A 10,339-nucleotide genomic window follows, 5' to 3' on the forward strand; every position below is an offset into this window, starting at 1 on the left:
TGTGTGTTCGGCTACATTATTTAAAACTTTATTTATTATTCTTTTTGTACTTTTTTTTTTCTATTCAAATAAAAATTTTATGGAAAAACAAGAACTCATGTAAATGACCCTAAACATTTGACCGGCGGTGTAAGTGATCGTCTGTAACACACACCGAAAGTAAGCCCGTCGTGAGATATTGATGCGGGGTAAAACTTCAGCTTTGACTCCGTCAGCAGATCTGAAAAAGGCCCGACGCTCGACGGGATCTTCTCGCCCATTAGCGGTGCGCGGTGGGGGTGGGGGTGGAAGTCGGGGTCCCCGGAGTCCCGGACCGACTTTTATCTCCCGTCATTAATAATGAGCGGCTTTAAGACGTGGTCCGCGGCGCTAATGTAACCGATAGTTTCCTACCAGATGGCTGGTCGCGGAAATTACCCGCATGGACGCTCCGTGGCCGCGTCTGACGGGGGGTCTGGTTACCGCCACCGATACGGCAGCTTCTCCCCGTTAATACGCGGCACCGCTTGGCCATTTTTTTGGGGGGGGGCCGGACTGGAGACGCCCGCGGAAACGCTCAGGTGAGTGGGCGCGTTTTCCCCCACGCGAGAAAATACACGACAGGGCCAGTCCGCCTGGAGACACGGCGCCGGCAAGTGGGGCTCGAACATGCGACGTCGTGCACTTCTGATTCTGACCCCACTGGACGACCGCCACCCATCCACGGTTCATAGAATCTGAGCAGAGGTATAAAATCCCACGTTTTATTCAAGTCTGATTCTCGGGAGGGCTTGTCCGTCATTGTTTATATATATATAGAGGAATTATGCTGTTGGGGGTCGCTTAATATAGTATATAATAAATATATACACAGTGAGAGAATTAAGTGCAGGAATATTATTGGGAGAGAGAGACGGGCGAGGTGGAGAGATATAGACGTTGTCATGTAATCATATTGCAAAGTGTGGCGATTGCAAGGATCGGAGATCCTCTTGAGACGATTTCTTCATCCCCAGGCTCCTTCTCCTGGCCTGAGAAATGGCTGCCGCCCGCAACACACGGTCCAGCCGTGGCGTGTGCTGCGACGCATTCTTCAGCAATAGTGATAGAAGTAGTCAGGCGCCGAGAGAAACTTTCTCTCTCTCTGATCAGCAAAGTGAAGAACCGTCCGCTCTCCGCCGTCCACTGACTGGTCAGCGACGCAGATCCATTAGTGCTGTGTGACGTGGGCTTCGCGGTCGATGAATCATTTGTGGCGGTCAAACAAATGTCCTTTTACAGATATACACTGGGCTGGGCTCTTGAATACCAGTAAAGAGTTGGAAGGATGAAGTGCAGACTACGGATTCATGCAACGAAATTGCCATGAGCTTAAAACATCAGTAGGCTATGAAACCTAATGCATGTTTTTATGTTCTAAAAGATGAATGATTTTGACCCTTTTGGTCGTTAATCAGGGGTTTAGTGCCATTCATCTTAGATTTATTATAGTAGACGACGTTGTGAGGGTTAGTCACCGGAAATTTAGTCCCTTCCCTTTTTTTAAAGGCCTTGTGTCTCAGGATTTAGGCAGATTGCCCTACAGTTTATACACCTTCTCACAATCCAGCCTTTTCTTGCTCTTTGTTTTGAGTGCTTATGTCTCGTGCTACAATTACAGTCATTGCTGTGTCCGTGTTATGCCAATCCGCCGTGTATGCAGAGCAGAGCTGATGCAAAAATGTTGCTCCGTGCAGCAGAGCCACTTGTACTATTCTGTAACGCTGTGTTTTCTCGACAAGCCGACGTGACACTTGACTGCAATTAACCCGGCGAGTGTCCATTTTCTTTTTTTGCCAGCAAACACCACAGGCTGCGTGGTGGAGTTAATGTAGCGGTGTCACGGTGATGTTAGGATGTCATTTATAATCACCTGCTGTCTTCCTTCCTTCTTTCATGGTCATTTGCAGACTAGCTGGCGGTTGGTGGAAGAGCAGGACGCGCTACGCAGCCTCCACCCTCCCAGAAGGGCATGTTGACCAATCACGATGCTGCCTTTGGGCATTTGGCGCTATGTAGCAACATTGCTGTGGCTACACACCATCGGATCTCAGCACACAGTCGGCCTCGAGCAAGCCACGATTGGCTGCCCAGAAAGCTGCTACTGCTCCGCAAGCTCTAATGGTGGGTTGGTAGTGCGTTGCAGTAACGTGAAGTTGTCCGAGGTTCCTCAGAACCTCCCCAACACGACTCGCCGTCTCTATCTGGACTACAACCTCCTGGTGACTGTTCCAGCTGATGCGTTCCAGGGACTCCCCTTGCTCACCGAGCTGGACCTGTCATACAACAAGATAACTCGATTGGAGCCTGGATCTTTGCGGGAGCTGGCCGCTTCGCTGAAGAGCTTGGATCTCTCCTCCAACATGCTGCAATCTTTGGACCCCGAGGCTTTCGGGGATGTGGCGGCTCAGGCCAATCTCACCAACAACCCTTGGCTGTGTGACTGTCAGCTCCAGGAGGCGATGCCAAAGCTGAATCTGGACCCGTCCTCACTGGCTGGTGTGGTGTGCCGTACCTCCCAGCCGGAGGACCCCCGCGCAGTGGGTGAGCCATTTGTGTTTGTGGCAGAGGATCTCGACCTGTGCGCTGGTTTAAAAAAGACGACTGACGTGGCCATGCTGGTGACCATGTTTGGCTGGTTCGCCATGGTCATGTCTTACGTGCTCTATTACGTGCGGCACAATCAGGAGGACGCTCGGCGACACTTAAAATATCTTAAGACTCTTCCTAACAGGCCGGGCAGAGATGACGAATCTTCCACTGTCAGCACTATGGTCTGAGGGGCCGAAGGCCTCCATGGTAAAATGTCACAGGTCCAATGCATCTTAGTCAGCATGTCATTTGTGTAGGACAGAAGAAGATCCACATAGGGTAAACCCCTGAGGTCAGTATTATTCTGTATACCTCACGGCGTGATTTATACCTTGCATGATATATATATATTTAATATGTGCTGAATATACATTTTGTTTTGGGGTGGAAAAAGAACACCAACATGGTGTTAAATGATTACTAATCTATTAAACATTTATTATCAGGAAATATATTTTTTTCTTCTGATGTCATTAGATAGCATGTCATTAAGTGACCACATTGAGTTTTCTTTAATAACATTTTACTACTTATCATATTTCATTATGTTGTATTCATGCCTTGTTTCATTGCATTTAATACTATCTATACTGCTATTATCACACTATTCATTCACATGACAATACATTGTAGTATATTGTTGAAACCCCATGACCAATTTAAGAATAAAGTTAATTCTGTTTTCGTTTAAAATGAGTTGGATATTTGTGATTTCTGGATGCATCACCATGATTTGTAATACTGCATTATTCTATTCATTTTTCTCCTCCAGTTCATGTGACTTCTTTTCATTTATAGATCTTGACAGTTGCTGAGTCTTTAGTTCATTGACCATCTGCTTCTACTTCCCATATATATTGCGTTGTAGTGTTTTTTTTACTTAGATAGTTGTGTAGATAGGAGCAAAACCCAAATCTCAAAAGATCAAACTATATGAGAAGGTGACAGTGAAAATCACTCTTATAAAGAATATTAGCATGATAAATGAACTAAATGTAAAAATAATTCTGCATCAGAGAGACTCAAATATTTACTTGGTCTCAAAATATGAAAAATCATGTTTTATGGATTCGTATTTCAACATTTTTCCACAAAATCCGTTCTGATGTGAGTTGTTCAAATGTTTTGAATTGACATTATTCTATCATGCAATTGTTATCTTTCTGTAACCATATCCAAAATAAAGTTGACATCTCCACAGTATTTGTCCATAAGTTATAATTTGTTGAGGGCACTCTTCAGGTCTGTTTTTATGAGAATCAGGGATGCCCTTTCACCCAAAGGCGTATGCGCCTTTGATGGATTAAAATGTACATTTGCCTGCCAGCACTTGATTTGTCCATGATCAGTCTCATATGGGAAATTAGTCTGAAAATACGTCACTTGGCCCAGTAATCAGGCTCTCTGATGGCTCTGCTAAAACACCGACTGCAGCTGCGCATGGGGCGTTGTGAAAATGTCCGTATTGCTCTCTGTGGTGCGGCCCCGGGTACAACATGTGCAGATTTTTATCGTGACAAGTGTCCAAGATCATCCAAGCAGAGGTATTACCAGAACCCTGCAGACTCTGCAAGAACACCTGTGTCCAGAATGGAGCCAGCCATCTGCATCAATGAACCGCCTGCCAGAGGGCTCGCTCCTCTCAGGATTCCAGGCCCACACTCAGGACCATCCATCGTCCTGAAGGCCGTACACTTTCTGATCATACACTCACCTGGTTTAGGTGGTTTGCTATTCTGGGCAAATGCTACATGTCAGTTAACCAAAAGACATAAGGATGGTGTTACTGATTGGGGTGGATTGGAAATTCTCATTACAACCTAATTTAGCAAGTACATTTAGGAAATTAAAGCAAAAAATTCAAAGATTAGTGGAAATTAAGACACCTAGTGCAAATTCCGAAACCCAATATTTCATGCTATAGTGCCCCACGAATGTAAAACTTAATGTAAAGGTTTGGCTGTGTCATTGCTTAAATCTACTTCATTTACATTTAGTTACATTTACAGCATATTTCAGACACCCTTATCCAGAACGACTTACAATCAGTAGTTACAGGGACAGTCCCCCCCTGGAGACACTCAGGGTTAAGTGTCTTGCTCAGGGACACAATGGTAGTAAGTGGGATTTGAACCTGGCTCTTCTGGTTCATAAGCGAGTGTGTTACCCACTAGACTACTACCCCCCTGTGTTCATATTTCACATTTGATCTAGGTGCAGCCCTCAATCCCCATTGCTTGACAGAAAGGGATGGACATTCCCAGACATTATAATTGTACTTTATACTCAGACAAACAAACCAACCAACCCCACCCATGTTTTGGTGATACCATTGCCTGGTAACCAGACATAAACACCATTGTCCCACACTCTTCTTCATGTGGTTTTAGATTTCATACTGACATGCCAAGTAGTGTAACAAATTAGGTTTTCCCAGAAAACAAAGCTTTCGTACTGCTAATATTGAGATGCTGTGAAAAGAATAAAGAATCAAAAGTGTGACCCCACAGAGTTCACCAGGCAAACTATGCTGTGATCAGTGCCCTTGTGACCAGTTAAATTAAATAAAGTCATTACAATGGGTCCGGGTTGGGCAATCTTATCTGCAAAAGTGCATATGTGGGCATGCAACTCGCCAGTGCACTTATTATGGCTAAATGAAGAAATCATCAACTTATTTTTATGTAGCCCTCGTTCTGAATGGAAAGGGGGAAAATATCATGATTACATCATGCCGATATACATCATAGCTTTGTTATTCACTTTTTTTTAACAAATGTATTCCTCTCATTTGTGATGGTGTGCAATTCGTCATTTGTGTAAAATATAGATAATTAAATTACATGTGTGTGTGTGTGTGTGTGTGTGTGTGTGTGTGTGTGTGTGGTGTGTGTGTGTGTGTGTGTTTTTTTTCTCTCCAATTTGTGATGTGGAAAGATCATTCACAACACATGCGCTGTCCGATCGATGTGATCGGTTATCTGCTACACTGGTCTGGGTCGCGTCATCTACTATTACTGTCTATTTCCCACAAGCACCCGCGCGTCACAATAATTGCCAGTCATTCTGCCGAAACGGTTGTGAGTGGAATGTTTCCTCTAAAGTATTTAAATGCTCTCACGTCTTTATATGCTCACGCGTTGATTTTTCCCCCCTCCTTCCTCCGCAGTCGAGATGAAGGAAACGGCGGCCAAGCGACGCGAGAAGCCCAAAGACTCCAAAGCCGAGAAGCAGAAGGAGTCCGCGGGCCCGGAGCCGCAGGACGTTGAGATGCCGGAGGAAGACTCGGCTGCCGCGGCCAAGCAGCCGAAAGAGCTCGACAGCCTCACGCTGGAAGGTGGGATTCATGTGTCGTGAGCTAAACCCTGCTAATGTCGGGGCGCCGTTAGCATAGCACGCTGTTAGTTAATTGTTTGGCTAATGGCTCCGAAATGTCAAAATATCATTATTACGCCCCGTTCACTTACACGAAGTCGTAGCTTTCCTCGCCACGACAACATTCTGATTACTAAACTTGGCCTGCCGTGATCGTGCTGTCTCGATGGAAGGATGTGACGTGCTGGGGAACCGGCTTCCATTTACCGACCTACGCGTTACAGGATGTGTTTCGAACGCCAAGTCGCGCAGGTCTTGTTGCTCCGGCGAAGAGTCGTTCGCACTTTTGTGGTTTGTCTCCTTCAGACATCAAGGAGCACGTGAAACAGATCGAGAAAGCCGTGTCGGGGAAGGAGCCGCGGTTCGTCCTGCGGGCTCTGCGGGCGCTGCCCTCCACCAGCAGGCGCCTGAACCCCAACGTTCTGCACAAGGCCGTCTCCGGCTTCTACACGTCCAACGCGGCCGGCAAGGAGTTCCTGCTCGGCTTCCTGGAGGAGGTATGGAGGCCTTTTCACCCCCTGTTCTGTTGTACACGGTATCTGAACATTTTGATTAAGATTTTTTTTTGCCTACCTTTTAGCCCATGGACACAGAAGGAGACGTGCAGTTCAGACCTCGCACCGGAAAGGCCGCCGCTACTCCCCTTATTCCAGAAGTGGAGGCCTACCTGCAGCTCCTGCTCGTGGTTTATCTCACCAACAACAAGCGCTACACGGAGGTACGGCACGCGCTTCCTGTGCGGGCCAATGAAACCCTTTGTGAGTTCAACGGCGCATGTTTTGTAATGGCTGTCGTTGGTTCACGTTTTCCTGCTTCCTCTAGGCGCAGAAGGTGTCTGACGAGCTTCTGCAGAAGATTAGCTCCCAGAACCGTCGGGCCCTGGACTTGGTGGCAGCCAAGTGCTACTATTACCACTCTCGTGTCTACGAGTTCCTCAACCAGTTGGATGCTGTGCGCAGGTGAGGAAAGAAAAAATGCGTTTAATCAGTGACTTATATGTAAAACAAGGCATGTTTTCACAAGCAGAGTTCATTTTAGCTTAAAGAAGGATATTTTGAGGTTCTTAAAGTAGTGAGAAATAGGTATCCATAATATAAATTCCCTGCTACTGTGATTTCATTTAATGTCCCTTTGCATCAGCTTCTTGCACACGCGCCTCCGAACAGCCACCCTGCGCCATGATGCTGATGGCCAGGCCACGCTTCTCAACCTGTTGCTGAGGAACTACCTGCAGTACAACCTGTATGACCAGGCTGAGAAGCTGGTATCCAAGTCGATCTTCCCCGAGCTGGCCAACAACAATGAGTGGGCGCGTTACCTTTATTACACTGGTGAGCAGGGGTGCCTGTTTTTTTATTCTTCCCCCCATCAAATAATGCAATGCCAGGATTTATAAACAGTGATTGGTGTGTTACACACACGTGGTGCTCCATCACCTGTAAAGATGGCTGGGGTGCTCCGTACTCAGCAAAAAGTTTGTGTCTTTACAGCTGCAAACGGCTTCATTTTGGAGCAGTGGTGGCCTAGCGGGTAAGGAAGCGGACTGGTAATCGGAAGGTTGCTGGTTCAAATCCCGAACCTCTGAGGTGCCACTGAGCAAAGCACCGTCCCCACACACTACTCCCCGGGCACCTGTCATGGCTGCCCGCTGCTCACCAAGGGTGATGGTTAAAAGCAGAGGACACATTTCGTTGTCACAGTGTGCTGTGCTGCAGTGTATCACAATGAGTCACTTCACTTTCATTTTGAATTGTTCTTCAGGGCGTATTAAGGCAATTCAGCTGGAATATTCCGAAGCCAGGAGGACCCTCACTAACGCCCTGAGAAAGGCCCCCCAGCACACAGCAGTGGGCTTCAAACAGACTGTCAGTGCATACATCATTGTGTTCCAAACTCCTATCTGCCAGACGCGGGCATGTTCCAACTTTTGAATCCTTTCATGTTCTCAGGTACATAAGCTGCTGATTGTGGTTGAGCTGCTGCTGGGTGAGATCCCCGATCGCCTGCAGTTTCGTCAGCCATCTCTGAAGAGGTCGCTCATGCCCTACTTCCTGCTCACCCAAGGTCTTTTTTTTTTTTTTTTTTTCTTGTTTTCTTTAAAGGTCTACTTTCTTTACGACTTTGTTGTTTCCCAGCTACATTATCAGCAAATTGCAGTTGTCCTATTTAATGCTTATTAATAAGTTTCGGGATTGTAAGGGAGCTCTTGTCTGCAGTTACATAAAGACAGTGTATTCAGTGCTGCTGAGCCTGCATAACATCGGGTCTTCAACACTTTGTCTTTGTCTCTGATGTTTCAGCTGTCAGGACTGGTAACCTGGCCAAATTCAACCAGGTCCTAGACCAGTTTGGTGAGAAGTTCCAAACTGATGGAACTTACACCCTCATCATCCGCCTGCGACACAATGTTATTAAAACTGGTGAGAACAGATTCCATTAGTCATTTTACTAGTGGAAAATGTCCTGATTTCACTACCAAGAATATATTTTGTCCCATTTCGTTCCGTTCTCCGAACTGACCGCCGTTTCTGGCTCCAGGTGTTCGTATGATAAGTCTGTCGTACTCACGGATCTCTCTAGCTGATATTGCCCAGAAGCTGCAGCTGGACAGCCCAGAGGATGCAGAGTTTATTGTAGCAAAGGTACTTCTGCTGCAATAAAAACTTAAATGCATTTTGTTCTGTATCTATAAGACATGGGATGTTACATAAATAATTTCTGATCCAGGCCATTCGTGATGGGGTGATTGAGGCCAGCATAAACCACGAGAAGGGCTATGTTCAGTCTAAGGAAACCATGGACATTTACGGCACTCGTGAGCCTCAGCTAGCTTTCCACCAGAGGATCTCCTTCTGTTTGGATATTCACAACATGTCCGTCAAGGTCAGTCCTGCTGTAATATTTCTGCGTTGTATTATAGAAATAGTCCATTTTAATATCACTTAAGAGATGTTGTTTTTGTAATGTATGAATATTCTGAAGTTACAGTTCGCGTTTTCTCACAGGCTATGAGATTCCCACCCAAGGCTTATAACAAGGATCTTGAGTCCGCAGAGGTATGTACAGGTTAAGGACTATTGTCATTGCACAATCATACAAGATAAAATGAGTGGTTCAGCCCACCACCCCTCAGGACAAAATGCCCTAATAGAAAAATAGATACTTACAACATTTAAAGAAAAATAGCTAAGTGTCTTTGACATTGTTATATGCATCATAAATCATCACTAATAAAATTGAACCAGAAAGGTTAGCCTTTGACTAATCACTTCCAGTTTGGTGGCAGGCATTTGTGTGTGTCTGAATTCCTGATCAATATGCCATAAAGAACCAGAAATAAACATAACATTCATCAATTTGGAGAAAGGAAAGAATAGCTTAATTAGGTTAGATTCATGTATGAAAACATGGATTTTTTTTTCCTCTTTCTTTCACTATAGGAACGTAGAGAGAGGGAGCAGCAGGACCTGGAGTTTGCCAAAGAAATGGCAGAAGATGATGATGACAGTTTCCCATGATTCAACAGTGCTTACACAGACACGGGCGTCTTCACTTCCTTTTTTTTTTTTTTTCTTACAGATGGTTTATTATTTTTTTTTGTGTGTGTGTGTGTTTTCCTTTCCAGAAAGGGACAAACAGATTCATATCATATGCATAAGTATAGCCAAACCTCAGCTTTTAGAGTTTTCATTGTGTAGACCTGAACTGTGCCAGGCTTGTTGAAACTTGACCCTTCAGTTGTTTGGTAAATGCCACTGGTTAAGGCAACCATACAAGTAGTGAAAACTACTTATGTGGTACAGAAATGTATAATTTATACCTTGACCATAGCAGAGAATGAGTCAAAAATGCCATGAAGGTGGGTATATTTCTGTGATTTAACACTACACAAATCCAGAACTTTTGGTTTGATGCTTCTGAAAAAGTACATGCCCCTATAAAAAAAATGGTTTTGTGTGTAACCTCTTGCATGTCTGTGGCTAATTTTCATGGAAGAGGTCCTACAGTGTGTAATTAAAACATTTTGTATACAAGGAACTCTTGTAAATTTGTTTTATTCACCTCCTTTCTGGTGCGCCACGTGCTTTTAAAGTATTATGAATCCAGTGATCTCACCCTTCATGATGAGTGTCATACTTCTAACTCTCCTTTGTGCATTAACCTGTGTGGCATACTGATGTGCTTCTATAGATAATGTTTATGCACATCCTTATCTTCACTCTCGTAACATCATTCTTCCTGGTCAAGAACCTGATGAAGCCTTTTATGTAGGAGAGTAAAAACTGGCTTTTATTTTTTTTTTTTACTCAACTTCAGTTCAATGTGTGTTTTTTTTTTTTTATATATAATCGCG

At 44.8% G+C, this 10,339-nt stretch overlaps 2 protein-coding genes across 3 annotated transcripts; both read left to right on the forward strand.

The window, feature by feature from the left end:
- Window positions 1–277: 277 nt before the first annotated feature.
- Window positions 278–3,371, forward strand: LOC114794646 (leucine-rich repeat-containing protein 3B-like). Its single transcript, XM_028987336.1, has 2 exons — window positions 278–560; window positions 1,929–3,371. Exon 2 carries the CDS (start codon window positions 2,007–2,009, stop codon window positions 2,796–2,798), a length of 792 nt encoding a protein of 263 aa, XP_028843169.1. The 5' UTR covers window positions 278–560; window positions 1,929–2,006; the 3' UTR covers window positions 2,799–3,371.
- Window positions 3,372–5,616: 2,245 nt separating this feature from the next.
- On the forward strand, window positions 5,617–10,023 carry psmd3 (proteasome 26S subunit, non-ATPase 3). 2 transcript variants are annotated; one of them, XM_028987034.1, is made up of 13 exons: window positions 5,617–5,687; window positions 5,780–5,947; window positions 6,292–6,482; window positions 6,566–6,703; window positions 6,808–6,944; window positions 7,126–7,316; window positions 7,747–7,850; window positions 7,935–8,049; window positions 8,286–8,405; window positions 8,524–8,627; window positions 8,713–8,868; window positions 8,991–9,041; window positions 9,426–10,023. In XM_028987034.1, the coding sequence occupies exons 2-13, from the start codon at window positions 5,785–5,787 to the stop codon at window positions 9,501–9,503; spliced, it is 1,548 nt and encodes a 515-aa protein (XP_028842867.1). In that variant the 5' UTR covers window positions 5,617–5,687; window positions 5,780–5,784; the 3' UTR covers window positions 9,504–10,023. The 2 variants fall into 2 exon arrangements, with proteins under 2 accessions (XP_028842867.1, XP_028842866.1); XM_028987033.1 differs by having other exon boundaries at window positions 5,640–5,690.
- Window positions 10,024–10,339: the final 316 nt, after the last annotated feature.

Source organism: Denticeps clupeoides, chromosome 7, assembly GCF_900700375.1.
Source record: "Denticeps clupeoides chromosome 7, fDenClu1.1, whole genome shotgun sequence".
In the NCBI taxonomy this organism is placed as follows: domain Eukaryota; kingdom Metazoa; phylum Chordata; class Actinopteri; order Clupeiformes; family Denticipitidae; genus Denticeps; species Denticeps clupeoides.

What these genes read in the sequence shown, in the direction of transcription:
- psmd3 (XM_028987034.1), top strand. Translation starts at nt 5,785, where the DNA reads ATGAAGGAAACGGCGGCCAAGCGACGCGAGAAGCCCAAAGACTCCAAA. An exon ending in GCGTTACCTTTATTACACTG is followed by an intron (nt 7,317 to 7,746) that starts GTGAGCAGGGGT and finishes ATTGTTCTTCAG; the next exon opens with GGCGTATTAAGGCAATTCAG. An exon ending in CAGAGTTTATTGTAGCAAAG is followed by an intron (nt 8,628 to 8,712) that starts GTACTTCTGCTG and finishes TTTCTGATCCAG; the next exon opens with GCCATTCGTGATGGGGTGAT.
- LOC114794646 (XM_028987336.1), top strand. Translation starts at nt 2,007, where the DNA reads ATGCTGCCTTTGGGCATTTGGCGCTATGTAGCAACATTGCTGTGGCTA.